Genomic DNA, 15,361 nt, shown 5'->3' with positions numbered 1-15,361 from the left:
AAAATGTAGCTAATAATCGCCTTCTCCCCCAGAGTTGTGGAGCAGACTGAGATAACCCTTATAAAGATATCAGCATGGTCCTTGGCAAATAAGCAATGTTAATTAAAGGGTAGCAACCATTACCACTCCTCTTGTTTTAGTACAACTAGTACTGCTATTAATAGCATCATAATTGTCAATGAGCATTTGCTCTATATTCTTTGCGAGTGCTTGCAAATCAGACACGGGGATGCGGTGGTCGGCTTTCCCAGTGCATTCTGGGAAACTCTGAGCTAATTACAACAGTAGCTATTCTCTTGGGAGCATCCCTTGATTCAACAAATACGCATTACACACGATCCCACTAACCACCATGCCAGTCTCCCTCCTGGAGTTGAGGAAGCTGACACCCTTGTCCAAGGTCACGCAGCTTTGAATCCCCCAGGTCTGTAAGAGCTACTCAGCTCATGCTCTTAACCAGAGTGCAACTACCCAGTGTACGGGTGTAGACACCCAAACCACAAACCTCAGACACCTGAGCCGTCATTTTAATCCTGGTTCCTCAGGCCGGGACCTCCCAGCTTTATTTTTCAGTGAAATCTGGGCAATTCCTTCCCAGAAACCCTGGTCACTTCCTCTGAAGGATGCACCTGCAGCTCCTTGGTCCCTACCCTCAAGGGCCAGTCACTCTCGGGGTCTCTACTAACACCTATTCATCCCCACCAGACTGAAAGAGTCCCTCACAGGCCAAGAACACATCTTATTCGTCCCTTTAGCCCCAGGGCAAAGGCTAGAGCAGAAGTTCTCTCAGAGGATGCCTGGTGAATCCACTAGAAGAGGGGTCTGTAAATGACAGCCATGGGTCAAATCTAACCTACACATCTGCTCTATAAATAAAGTTTTATTGGAACACAGACACCCCCACTCATTTGCATTCTGTCCACGACTGCTTTTGCTCCACGGTGGCAGAGCAGAGTAGTTGCAACAGAGACCACATTGTCTGAAAAGCCTGAAATATTTACTATCTGGCCTTTTAAAGAAAAATTTATCGACCTCTCCAGTATTAACAAAAAGCACCTTTTGTGAACGACCCCTAGAGAGGCAGAATAATGACCCCACAGATGTGAACATCCTAATCCCTAATTCCAGGAACCTATGACTGTGTTTCCTGACATGTTAAAAAGGGCTGTACAGATGTGGTTAAGGTTAAGGATCTTGAGACAGGGCGGTTATCCTGGATTATTGGGGTGGGCCCAGTCTAATGACTCCAATCCTTAAAAGCAGAGACCTTTTCCCAGATGTGGTCAGAGGGACACGTGGCTATGGAAGAAGAGTCAGAGATGCAACATTTCTGGCTTTGAGGATGGAAGGGGCCACAAGCCAAGGAATGTGGGTAAACTCTAGAAGCTGGAAAAGGCAAGGAAACGGATTCTCCTCTAGAGTTTCCAGAGGAACACAGCTCTGCTGACACCTTGATTTTAGCCCAGGGAGATTAGACTGGATTTCTAATGAACAGAACTGTAAGTTAATAAGCCATAAAATTTGAGCTAATTTGCTATGACAGCAATAGAAAACCCCTGCAATAGAATAAAAGTATCTTTGTGAGTGACCCTAAATCTTCTTGAGGATCTATATAAATTTTTTCTGATTCGGCTTTTAAACAAACTATTTAAAAATACTTAAAAACTTTAACTGAAGTGGACAGTGTGAGTAGAACCAGCTTTTTTCCTGCTGGTGGCCTGAGTCTCTTCTAAGGCTCTATGCACTGGGGCTGCAGAAGGAACACCAGACTGGGAGGAAAGGCAACTGAATCCTCGTGTTCTCACTGTGTGGCCTTGGCCTCCTCTCTTCCCTGTTCGGGGTGTCTGGTGTGTGAAATGAGGCGTTTGAGCCAAGATGCTTGGATGCTTAAAAATTATGTGCAATGGAGAGGATGCACTTAGGCCCCCAGAGCAGGAGTCCTGGGCCTTTTATGAGCATTTTTTAAAGAGATTTATTTTTATTTACTTATTTAGGCTGCACCAGGACTTAGCTGCAGCAGGCGGGATCTTCTTTTTCAGTTGTGGCATGTGGACTGTTAGCTGCGGCATGCGTGCACAGAGTCCTACTCACTGGACCACCAGGGAAGTCCCTATGAGCATCTTTTATGAAGACCATGGAACTTCCATTTCCCCAAACGCACAAACACAGAGCCAAATTTTAGTGCAGTATCTGAGGGTTCAGAGTATAATCTCTAGAACTCGTGTGTGGACACCCCCTCCCTCGACCTACTAGTTCACAGACCCCAGTTAAGGACACTGGTTCCAGCTGACCAACGAAGCTAAAGTGTGGTAGGCAAGGGTCCTGGGAAGCGGAGGGAGGGGTTTGCGTGAACAGGGCTACATCTTCTGAAACGCTCATAGAAAGACAAAAGAACTGAATGGTCTTGCGGCCCAAGCCGTAGCGTTCAAAACTGTGTGGCATGTGCCTTAAAAACAGAGAGGGTGAATTGTACCTGGAACAAGGTTTCTCGTGCCCGCAAACAGGGAGGAAGGACAAACACGGGCCGCAGTGGGGGTGGGACTTGAGGCATGATGATAGAGAGGGAGGGGCTTCAGGCCCATTTCCCACCCCAGGAGTCCATGACCCTGATTACAAGAGGGTGCGCCCAGAGATCCTGGTGGGTGCCTGGGCAAGCTAATGTCTCCATAATCCTAAGGCAACTGGCCTTGAACTCTGTAGGAGACAAGGGCTGGGCAGCTGGGCACACTTCCTCACCCACTTCATTGGTTCGATCTTTAACTGAACCCGGCACAGGACTGTCTGCAGAGCACAATGCAACTAACCAAGGTGCAGGCTGGTGTTAATTCAACTGGCACAACTGGACATCTCAAAGTAAATGAGTCTCTAGTCTGGGGGGAAAGAGCCCTTTCAGAAGGGAGCAAATTCAAACACTGAGTCTACCCACGGGGAAACGTCCTCTCTCACTCCGATCGGAGGACGGCTGTACTTCAACCTAAGCTAGAATTTTCTATAGGAGTTTGCTTTGGTGTAAAAGAGGGGATTCTTCTTAAAGGAGTTTAAAACCCACTGACCCTTCCACCACAAGAAAGAGTCTCTGGACTTCAAGCTCCATGAGGCAGATCCACGTTTGCCTGTTCGCGACCATACCTCCTGCCCTAACATGGGAGGTTCTCATCGGTGATGATGATGATGGTGATGATGATGATGGTGTTGCTTATCTGCTGGGTGGGCAAGCAGAGGCCCAGGAAGGGCAGGTGACCTGTCCATGGTCCTGATCTCCTTGGCAGTGCAGCCAGCACTGGAACATGATATGTGGTGCCTGGTTTTCCCCTCATCTCCTGACATGTGGTCAGTGGTTCTTTCTCTTGCCTTGGTGCATGTGACTTTTCAAGAGGAAGTTGGGCCAGGCACTTGTGGACAGGGGGATAGCTGATGAGCAAGAGAAGTAATTAAATGTCTTCTGTTGTATTCCTTTCAGGGGAGTCTTCGCTAGACAACTCCAGCCTGAATGCAAACATTGCCTGGGAAGTAACACATGAATGCACTGGCACCACATCACAGCAACAGACACAAGTTCACCAGAATGACAGGCCAGTTCCTTGGCAGAGAACAAAGACCTTGACAACAGAAAGGGGAAAGATGGGGTACGTCTGACATGACAGCAGAGCTTAGTCACTGGAGGTGTGCATGATGGGGTCAACCTGGAAATCAAATCCCGGCCCCATCACTTACTGTGTGAGCTGGGGCCAGTTTCTTGACCTCTCTAAGCTCCAGTTTCCTCTTCTGTAAACCGGGGGTGATAATGGTTACCAACCTCAGAGAGTTGTTGTGAGAACTATGTATGTGAGACAGGTGGCTGCATGGCCTGGCACAGAGTAAGTCCTCAGGAAAGACGATCAGCACAATGAGCATGATGGCCTGTAATGCCGGAGTGGATAAAGCAGTTTGGAGCCCTCCTTCCCCACGAACCCCACTAGCTGGGTATCCAGGCCTTCCAAGCTAGAAGGATGCTTAGAAAGACAGGTGTCCTCTGTGGCATCATTTAAATGTGCTATTCTGCATGAGGGCGCTGTGATGTAACTTGGATATCTCAGAATAATGGAGAAGTGCTTTAAGCTCTTCCTTCTAAGCAAAATTAGGAGGTAAGAGAGTTGTGGGAAAAGAGACGCGGGCAGTCCCAGAGCCCGTCCTACTGCGTAGCAGGGACCGTTACAGTCTGACCAGAGCCTGGGCCCACTGATGAGTAAGTTAACTCAGAATTATGCCCTCAGTGGCAGCGGCAATCTTTGGTTAGACCCAGATCTTCCTACTTGTCCCGCTGCAGCCTTGTTTCAGCCAAGTTAAAAAGATATATGTTGGAAAATGTACAACTTACACTCAACACAGCAACAGAGGACTCGTTTCCAGGGCCTTCATCTCAGATGGGGCCAGCTGGCGTGGAGATACTCTTGGCTGACCCAGGAGTCAGGGGTCATCCACTGACCTCTCCACACTCCGCCCCCCACAAACTCCCAGCCAGGGTGATGACAGAGCAGCTGCAGACCCTGGGCCAGGAATAGATGGGGCTGTCAGCTGATGCACCCCTCCCTCCATGAGTAATGAGCCGGCTTCAGGCCTGGGGGAACAGCTTAAAGCATTTCTCCATTAATCTAAGGAGGTTGACGCCACAGTCTAAGTTACACCGCCAGGGGCCCGGTGTAGGCGGGTACGTGTTTAAATGCTGCCGCACTGGCCACCTGGCTTTCTGAGCACGTAGCCACGTTTCCAGCCTGGAAGGCCCGTTACACTCGGATCTAATACCCAACATGGGGAAATGCGACTTTTCATAATTCGAACAAGTCTCCCAAAGAAACTCACCTCCAGCTGAAGCACCGCTCACTCTCTCTCTCCCAGGGTGGGTTTGAATCCTAATTGAGAGTTCAGTTTGGAGACAGACCTCGGCCCAATCCCTCAGGCTCCAATCCAACCCTCTTTACCCAGGCGATGAGGCAATTAAGAGGGGAGTGCAGGGCTGAGCTGTCAGGATGGGCAGAAGCTCAGGCTGGCCCTGGGGCAGGAACTGGGGCTCTGCTCTGCCCGCGGCTCTAGAACCCAGTGGCGCACTGTGTTTCTTTGTATTGTTGATAACCAACTTAGCTGCGCTGCGGCCAGACAGCATGGTTTGCACGACACCAATCCTCTGAGATTGAGACTTGAGAAGTGCTGAGGCTTCTCTGTGGCCACTTTTCCCCAGTTTCCCCCCACTCCTATGCTATTATTGAAACCCACGCTCTGTGGAAGTTTCAAATCTAAGTTACAAGACAGCGAGTCAGGACCGAGGCCTACTGAGCATGAGGAGACGCTTTCCGAAAACCACCCTGGGCTCAGGGCTGGCTTCACAGGCTTATAGCCCGTGCCCAGAGGGGCCTGTGCTTGGTGTGACACTCTGCTGTGACTGCCTTGGAATTCCGAACCGATTCTGAACAAGAAGCCTCACGTTCTCATTCCACGGTGGACCCACAGATTGTACCCGTCAATCCTGCCTGGGGTTCTGGGGCGCTTCACGGGGACACGGTGGGCTTCCATGGGCCACTTCGAAAGGGGAAGACAGGTGGGAGAGAGGGAAGTAGCAAGAGGAAGAGAGCCTTTCTTTCCCACTGATCTCACTCGGGCACACTGGTCAACCCTCACTTCCTAGAACATTCCTCATTTGCCCTGACTCACTTTTCTCCAGAGCTCCCGCGTTTGGCTCCTTCTTTTTTTTTTTTTTGCGGTACGCGGGCCTCTCACTGTTGTGGCCTCTCCCGTTGCAGAGCACAGGCTCCGGACGCGCAGGCTCAGCGGCCATGGCTCACGGGCCCAGCCGCTCCGCGGCATGTGGGATCTTCCCAGACCGGGGCATGAACCCGTGTCCCCTGCATCGGCAGGCGGACTCTCAACCACTGCGCCACTAGGGAAGCCCTGGCTCCTTCTTTTAATCCAGGTTTCAGTTCAGTTCTTCCTCTCAGAGAGGCCATGTCTACCTCCCGTGTTATTCATCAGAGCTCTGCGTTCTCTGTCTTCGTAATTCCTACTGTATCCCAGCATTTTATTTGTCAGCCTGTCCACTGTATTCATGGGCGGGGGCACACACACACGCACACACACACACACACACACGCTCGCCCATCACAATGTGGGTCCACGAAGGCAGAGACCATTCCTGTGCTCTCCTCCCTCACTACTCCCTCAGGAATTTAACTTCCGCCTGACGTCGGGCAAGTTACTCAATCTCCCTGTATCTCTAACATGATAACAAGAAGCAAGTGGAATAAGACAGACACTCGGCACAGTGTCTGGTGTGGAACAGGCAGAATCAGTCCCATGAATGAATGAATGGAACTAATGACGGCTGAGCCCCTGCCAGATAAAAGGTACTAAACCTGGGTTGGATTTTTTTTTTTTTTTTTTTTTTTTTTGGGATCCTCCCGGACCGGGGCACGAACCCGCGTCCCCCGCATCGGCAGGCGGACTCTCAACCACTGCGCCACCAGGGAAGCCCTGGGTTGGATTTTTTCACTTACTTCTTATTATCAACCCATCTTACAAATGAAGAGACTGACACTCAGAGAGGTTGAATAACTCACAGAAGGTCACGCAGACATAACCGCTGGATCCCTGACTGGAAATCAGGCCGGTTGAAACGCAGCGTCTGCGCCCTCCCCAAGCTGCCTCCACTTCCAGTTGCAAGAACCCCATGCATCGCCTGGGCTCTTCCAGGTACAAGATGCATTTCTTCACACCTGGGGTTCTATGATCATTTCACCCCTCGCACAACCCTGAGACGCAGGTGAGGGCCCCTCCAGTGTCGGGAAGTGTGAGTCAGGTACTGGGCAGACGCTGGAGATTCGGACGAGGAAAAGGCACCAAACGTCCAGCCGAGACGAAGATGTAAAGCCCCAGAGACAAAAGATCATGAAAATGCAGACAGAAAGCTAGGGTTCAGATTGGATCCCTGGGGGCCCAGGGACTAGAGCTCAGAAAAGCTGGATGGGAACCAGGGGGTGAGCACGAGGCTTGTCACCTGGAGCAAAGACAGATAAAAGTATCTCCTATTAGGAGGAGGGTGCAGGCAGGGTCCCTTTAAGGCCTGAGGGTATCCCTTATAAACAGAGACCGGAGTGATGTCTGTAACCACCTGTGACCTCACTGCCAGGACCTCATGCGCCAGGTGAGAACCTGCTCCTTGTTCTTTGTCACACCTTCTGTCCAGCGTGTCCCTGCACCTCCAAGCCCGGACTCTCTGCCTCTTTCCAATCTTGTTATTTTTAGAACTTTCATTGTTTATTAGAAAAGCAATCTATTGCTATGCAAGTAAACATGGTTTAAAAGTTTTGCTCATTCACACACACACAAAAGAACACAAAATACTAGTATATACAGCCATTAATTCCCATTATGATTAATGCAAAAGTCCTAGCATTTCTATTAACGGAGAGGCCAACCAAGCATCGAGCAGGTAATACTGACGCCAGGGGTTTGTAATTACAGATGTTAGTTGTGTTATGACACTAATAAAACTGGAGGAGGGGAGGCGGAGGGGGTTCTTGAACGTGACCCTGAGCTGGAAGCAGCTGCGGCGTCAGTATTAGCCGTTTCACCAGCAATTTGGCAGCTGTGGGAACTTGCAGGGCGTGGGAGAAATCCTTACAATGTTTGCGTGGGAGCCACTTTTGTACAAACTGAGGACGTTTGAGATAAAGCCCTTGATTTAGAGGCTAGAACACGGCAAGTCCACTGGGTCTCTGTCACACTGACGCTGAGAATGAACATCTTCATGGGAAAGTCAGAGGCTACACGCTGCCGAGCAGCTGTCACCAGCCCGGGACCGCATCAAGGAGAGAATGTGCTCACGGCCTCCTATCGGGGTATAAAGTACATGACTCATGCGAGCGAAACCTCCCAAAGAGGCCGCGAGTGCAGCTAGGGACGTGTGTGCATGCTCCTTGCAGAAATGTGAGAAAATCTACATAAGCCTGAAAAAAATAAAAATTTAGGTCACCAGTAATGCCTTCCCAATGTATTAGAACGTTGGTGTGTTTCCTTCCAGTCTTTTTTCTGGCCTGGGCGTGGTCAGCTCTAACACAGACGCCTGGTTCTTCCCACGAGCTGGACCACAGCCCACACACAACTCTCTCTCCTCCCCTGCTGCCCGGCTCACCCACACCTCCCGCCAGTCGGCAGCTGGCCCTGCCCACACCCCAGTAAGAGGTGGCTGGCTGGTCCCGGGAGGAACCACACCTGATGGGTAACTCGGGGCATCCCGCCCCTCACCGTCTCATTGTCTGAACAAAGAAAACGTCTCTCCCTGTCACCCAGGCTTTGCTGCAGAGGCTGAGATGGAGGTGGACACGCCACAGCAAGATGGGCAGCTATGATTTCCAGAGACATAACGTGTCAAGGCTACAGAGGGAGCTCAGGGCGACAGGACACCACGGGCCATCCGCAGGGCGACAGCCAGGACTGTGTGCCCGCCGGGACACCTCCAACCACTCCCAGCGGGGCAGCCCACTCGTGGCCTGTGCAGCCTGAGACTTGGCTGGAGGGGGCGGGAGGCGGCCTATCTGTCTTCTGAGGGAGGAGAGAAGCCCTGACATTGAAGCTGAGGGCCAGCGCTCTAATCTTGCACCCTTGACCAGCTGCTGCCTCTGTGAACTTACACTCATTACCCTGTGCAGACACGGCCACACTCCTGCAGCACCTACACGCCCCGACGCTGGTCACCTAGTGACTCACTCCAACCTCACTCACAAGCGACGAGGCAGGGAGTGGGTGGAGTATACGGAACGTCCCCTCTGTAGGTCAAAAGGGGTCCACTCTTGGCCATTTCATGTGGTTTGCCCAGTAGTGCCATGTCCACTTTACAGATGAGGGAATTAGGCCCAGACTGGATGTGTGACCTGCCCGAGATCACACACTGGAGGACACTTTGCAGCCATTCCTCCAGACCGTCTCCCCAGAGGCTCGGCGAACCGGGCTCTAGGCGTTTGGCGGTAACACGGAGACGTCACCACCAGCGGGGAAGCATCCTGCCTCTGCTCGCCTGAGGCGGCCAGTTATTCCTCCCACGCCCCGGCGCGCCTGAGTCCCCGGACCCCCAGACCTGGGAGGGGCAGCACTGCCCACCGGAGGCTGCAGAGCTCCCCAGGGTGCAGCCCACCTGCCACGCCCAGCCCCAGCCGCCTCCTGGTAGCTTACCTCTCCGTGTCGCTGTCGCTGGATACCACCTCTTCCAAGGCTGCCTGCAGGTCGGCGATCCGCCGGATGGACGTCTCCAGGTCTGTCTGGAGGGTCTGTCTCACTGCGGCGAGCTCCTCCACGTACTTCTCCTGGAGACAGAGACCACAGCACACGCTGGCCTTGGGCGAGACCCCCACCCGCCTACGAGAGCTCTGGGGAGGAGCCTGGCGCTCACTGGGACCCTGTGACGTGGCGCGTGCCCACGAGGGGCTCTCTCTATGGACAGGCTTGTGGACCCTCAGATGCTCTGGATTTTACAGAGGAGGAAGTGGATGCCTGGGGGCTCCAGGGCACGGCCCTGCACAGAGCTCACTCACCCACACGGTGGGTGCCGGCCCCAAGTGGACACCCTGGATAGATGGGTCAATGGATGAGTCAATGTATGTTTCCCAGGAGAGTTGCGGAGGCTGGTTCTGGAAGCGGAGTCTCTGTCCCAGGGATGGATGTGGAGCGGGAGATTGGGGGGAGGGCAGAACAAGAACGGGTCCCTCACAGCTCTGTCACCTAGACCCCCCCAACGTTCCATCCTCAAAGGCAGCAAAAGGCAAAGATGGAAACCCCGGTGGGGCTCCCCGCGGAGCCGGCCAGCACTGCTGGCGCTCACTGAGACCTTTCCACGCCCAGCATTGTGCTCAGCGTTTCACGCTCCTGGCCTCACTCACTCCTCACAAGTCTAGCACGTGGCTCTTTATTACTGATCCCATTTCACAGATGAGGAAATGAGGCCTGGGGGACCACAAGCTTGAACTGGAACTCGAGCTGGAACCCAAGCTTGGTGCATCTGACTCTCCATGCTCATCCCGTTACTTTCTGCCCTGACTGGATTTTTGTCCAGACTCTCTGGAAAATCTCTGACTTTCATTTGCAACGTTATTCCCACACTCCTCCCCTTTAACACAATGACTGTCAACTGAGGGTGAGTTTGCCCTCCAGGGGACATCAGGCCGTCGCCAGAAACGTCCAGAGGCGTTTCTGGTTGTCACACTTGGGAGTCTGACGGCATCTAGCAGAGTAGAGGCCAAGGGCGCTACCCAGCATCTTACAACGCACAAGGCAACCTCCACCATGAAGGATTACTTCACACAAACGTCAACAGTGTCCAGCCTGAGAAACCCTGGGTTAAACCCAGAAACCCACCTTCTGGGAATTAATCCCATGGGGTGTAAACTAAAACACAGAGCAAGGCTCTGTAACCAAGGATGCCTGGGGCTGTGCTACTGATGACACGAGAGGCTGAGAGCCGCCTTGTCACCCAGCAACTGGGACTGGTTACGGAAATCACAGCGTGTCACTTTGATGCTATTAGGCAGACGTCAACATTAGAAATAAGGATGGTGGCAGTATGGAACGCCTTCTGTGAAATACCATTAAGCAAGCAGAAGAGAACAGAGAATATCGTGCCCAAGTCTACGTGCGAATAGCACACATGCAGTTGGGAAAACACTTGGAGAGTTAAGAATATTTATGGATGGGAGCAAAGAGGGGTTATGGATAGGATTTTTCTTTTGAGCTGCTCTAATCATGTCAAGTTTCTTTTTTGACTGCTGTCTTTTAAGAAACATGTATATACCAACTGATGAGAGCATGAAGGGGTGAAAACTAAGAATTGAGGGTCAATCTAAGTACAATTCCCAGCTCCCCACGCAACCCACTAGCTGTGGGACCGTGAACGGTTCACAGTCCCTCTCTGAGCCTGGGATTGTTTTTCTTTATTTTGTAGATGAGGAAATCGAGGCCACTGAAGTCACTCAAGGCTGCAAGGAGGGGAACCCCGGTCTGCCCCGCTCCCAGGCCAGTGATCTTTCTGGGGCTCTGTTTGCCCGCCCCAGTGAAAGCCAGCGGGGACCAGCGCTGCTCCCCGTCACAGGGACACGTTCAGCTCTGCATAGCAGACCAGCTTGTCCATTCACGGTATTGTAAATCTGTGCCTTCACACTGACTTTTGAGTCTTCTCCAATTTGAGAGAGAGAGCGAGCAAAGACCAAGAAAGCCAAAGAAGCAAGCCCAGCTGACGAGGGAGGGGGCAGCGTGGAGAGGTGGGGGAGTGGTGCCCTGGGTTGAAACAGCCCGCTGTGAAATCCCCATCTTGGTGCTGACAAGGTGAGAAACGGTCTGAGGCAGGGCCCCAGGCAGGAGGTCGGTGGACTGTCAGAGGAAATAACACACCGTGGGACGGCGAGGGGGGTGTTTGCCCAGGATGCGAGCTTGTCAGCTCATAAAGACACCTAGGAAAATGGCTGGGCACACGATCCCAGGAGATTACAGGAGCGTCGCCCGAGCGCTGCTTCTTGCTAGTGGGCCGGGATGACAGCATCCCTGGGAGGCGAGGGGACGAGGCACCTGTGTATCTGTGAGACATGGAGATGCTACCCATGTCCATGTCTGGGCCATTCCAGGCACGTGGTGAACGTTTCTTTTAGAGATGAGGAAACTCATCTCTCACCAGAACAGCAAAAAGACCCACCCAAGGTCATGCAGCTGGGAGACCACAAAACTAGGCAGCCAAGTCTTGGGTTCTCAGGTGAGGCCCTTAGGCCACACGAGCTGAGAGAGAAAAGCCCAGATGTCCCCTCCTGGTTGTGCCTGGGTGACCTTGGCCCACGTCAACGTCACACGGAGGGAGCAACGAGGTCTTACAGTCTCGATCCGCGAGAAGCCTCCTGGCGGACAGAGGACAGGGAAGGGAAGGATGCTGGGTCTCAGGGACAGGTGGCTCTGAGCCAGGACCAAGCAGGTGAGCAGAGGAAATAGGGACCTGAGATGCATCAGATCCATAATATCATGAAAGTGAAAGTAGGCTCTGGAGCCAGGATGCCTGGGTTCGAATCCCAGCTCCACCACTCACTGGCTGTGTGACTTTCAGCAAGTTATTCAACCTCTCTGACCCCCACGGGTAAAATGGGGGCAGCCGTAGTCCCCTTCCCAGGGCTGTTGTGAGGATCGAATGAGCTTGGCAGAGAGGAAAGGCTTGGCCAGTGGTGGCATCGCTACGTCTTAACGCTCAGAGAACGACGAGCAACTGTGTGGGTGTCCCCACGTCACCGGCGGTGGGGGGGGGGGTTTGCCAAGGTCACGCAGAGAATAAGGAGGCTGGCATGCAGGGCTCTGAAAGCTTTCTCACCATCTGCAGAGGAAAGACGGGGGTGGAAAGCAAGGGCAGCTAGGAGGATGAGTTAGCTAGACAGGGCGAGGACAGCTGAGAGCAAGAAAACCATCAACAGACAGGTGAGGCCTGTGGTGCCGGGGCCCTGCCGCTACTGCCTCCCTCCACTGTGCCCCTTGCCCTCCGCGCCCCACCCCCATCTGCCTGGGGTCACGCCTCAGGCTCAGCAGGAACCTCCCAGGGAGACGGATTTGGGAAATTCAGATTCTGTGTAATCAGCAAACCTTTCCTGTTTCAACTTGAAAACAAACTAGTCTGCTGATTGCCGAGACCAAGTCATTAGGCGAAATGGATGCGGTGCCCACACTAGTCTCCTGGGGGCAGACAAAACAAGGCCCAAGCCAGAGATGGCTTGAGAGACATGGAGGGGAGGGTGGTGCACCAGGAGAAGGGGGTACAGGGGAGGCCCCCTCTGGGGCCTTCTTCCACCTCCATGAGCAGCAGCACTCAGGATCGGGTCAGGACTGCTACGCAAATGGGATTGTGTTTTGAGGCCAAGTACGAGCTCGGTCTTCCCTGTTTTACTCTCTCTTTGCGGGCTTGGAGCAGGAAGAAGTTGTGGGGGGGAAATTAGGGAACAAAAGTATTTGGACAGTAAGATGTGTACAATAGAAACCTACTAATAAACATACCATATGTCCATATTACTCCACAGCTACAATGTAGTGATATACATTGTAACAGACACACAACATGCTAACGTAGATTATTATATATTCATTATATATACACACACACACACACACACACACACACTGCCATACCATTCATTCAATAAGCATCTACTGAGCATGAACTACGTGCCAGCAGCACTGATCTAGGCACAGGCAGTGCAGATAAAATCCTAACTTCCATGAGCCCTGATCTTTCTGTATTGCTGCCATCTGGAACAGAGCAGGCACTCAATATGTCTTGGGATTGAGTGAATGGTGTTACCGCATGACTGTAAGAGCTGAATGAAGGAGGGACACACACTAAGGCACACATAATACACACCACGCACACAGAGATCAACACAAGACTACGACGTACGTGTACGCGCCAGCCTCCCCTGCATCACGTGAGAGAGTCATCAACCCTTGTTAAACTCCCAGGCTGCTCCCCCTGGAACGTGCTGTGTGGAGTTGCCCGTGTTGGGAGCAGTTTGTACGATAATCAGTGGCTGCAATTAAAATCGTCTCCTCTTGTGATGTTCCATTAGAGGCTAATATTTGAAACTGTTGTCTGGGATCTCTGCCCCGGGCACCTCAGTCTTCAGAGGACCCTCTCCTGCCCACAGATGCACAGGACTCCCCCATGTCACTTTCTGCGCCTCTGGAGGTTGCCTCTCTAAACTTTGGAGGTGTCCCGCAAGGCCTCCCGAAGTTAATTTCACCTAATTTATATTATAGATCAGACTATCTCAAAACGTCCTCAAAACCTGATGAAAATTCACCTTGTTATTCTTTTCTGATGTACTAATGACAAATAGAAACTTCATGTTACAGAGCCTGGTGTTAAGAAAAAATTATACGCACCTGCGTATGCGTGTAACTGTGTATAAATGTACGTTTATATAAAGTATACATGTAGTATATAGAAATGTAAATGTAAACACATAAATATGTATACGTGTGAATGTGTGTTCTCATGTGTATTTACAGATTCACACAAATATTCCCAGTCTGACACACAGCACATACTTAATAAGCATTTGTGAATAATTAATAAATGAACGTATTTATTTCTATTTCTCACGTGGGCAGGCGTGCTACTAAATGTTTGAAAAAAAACCTTATCTCACGCAATCTTTATAAAAACCCTCGGAATCACATACACTATAAACACATAAAAAGTAACGTGAGAACATTACAACAAACTCGTTGCAGAGCTACGATCTCTGTGCAGTGAGATATCAGGTGATTCCCACCCCCCCTTTTTATACTTCTCCCGATATTCTGCAAAGAATACGATGTACTTTTATTATCAGAAAATTTAAAATACAGGACTTCGTTTCTCTCTGCACTGCAATCACCAGCCCCCTGGTGCACCTGCTCAATGCCTCGCACGGCAGCCTCATCATCCCCATTTTACAGATGAGCGGGCTGAGCCTCGGGAAGGTTAAGTCACTTGCCCAGGGACACGCACCCAAGACATGACAGGCTAGAGTGGACCCAGGTCTCCTGACCCCAGCCCACAGCCATTTTCCCCTTTGCCTCTATTTGCTCCTGCTTCATCCAAGGATGACGGTGTCTCCAGAGCTGGGGGGAGTCTACCCAGAAAGCAAGGTTATGAGGAACTTCCATTGTTTCATTCAAATTGTCCAAGGGTCACTTGCCTGGGGGAAAGGAGGCTGTGGGGGAAAGTAAAGGCCCCGTGCATTGTGTCCTGGCAAGAGCTCCAAGGCCATATTGGCAATGGAGTGAGCATGGGCAGAAAGCGTTCCGTCCCGTTTTGGGAAAGAGTTGGGGCGCCCCTTAGGAAACCCCAAGTGATACATCGGATTCTCTTATTTAAGACTGGAAAAGAGCCCAACCTCCAGCTGGAAGGGGACTAAGGAGAAGGTAGTTGTCACGAGACAATGTCCTTTCTTCATAATCATCCTGCAAAGTGTTTTCTTTTAATGATGTGGTGATACAGAGAGACTCATCAAAGATCCCAAAGTCACCCAGCTAGACAGTGACACGTAGGTTCAAGCTCAGGCCTGCCTGTTTCCAAAGGGTCAGGAAACACCTCATGACTCCTCCTGTCCTTTTCTTTGCCTGTGGCAGGCATGCCTAATCGATCACTGCACAGACCCAGGCAATGTGGGGCCTGAGTCCTTTCTCTGAACCACCAAGCTGAGTGCTTCACCCCAGTACTGCCCTGTGCTCCATCCACCAGCATCAACTGGAACTCCCAACTCTGCCACACTTCAAATGATCTCAATCCTCCTGGAAATGCCTACTGAATTCTCAAAGAAGACACTTAATAAAAGTT

General features: G+C 51.6%; 1 protein-coding gene across 1 annotated transcript in view; it reads right to left on the bottom strand.

Annotated features, from left to right (window-relative positions):
* Positions 1 to 15,361, bottom strand: part of MYO18B (myosin XVIIIB) — a 236,926-nt gene that overhangs the window by 25,230 nt on the left and 196,335 nt on the right. Inside the window, exon 41 of the mRNA XM_024741392.1 lies at positions 9,199 to 9,329. Coding sequence (XP_024597160.1) covers positions 9,199 to 9,329 — 131 coding nt within the window. The remainder of the gene's footprint in view (positions 1 to 9,198; positions 9,330 to 15,361) is intronic.

Source organism: Neophocaena asiaeorientalis, unplaced genomic scaffold, assembly GCF_003031525.2.
Source record: "Neophocaena asiaeorientalis asiaeorientalis breed wild unplaced genomic scaffold, Neophocaena_asiaeorientalis_V1.1 scaffold648, whole genome shotgun sequence".
In the NCBI taxonomy this organism is placed as follows: Eukaryota; Metazoa; Chordata; class Mammalia; order Artiodactyla; family Phocoenidae; genus Neophocaena; species Neophocaena asiaeorientalis.
Note: the sequence above shows the minus strand (reverse complement) of the source record. Positions and strands in the feature narration are given on the sequence as shown.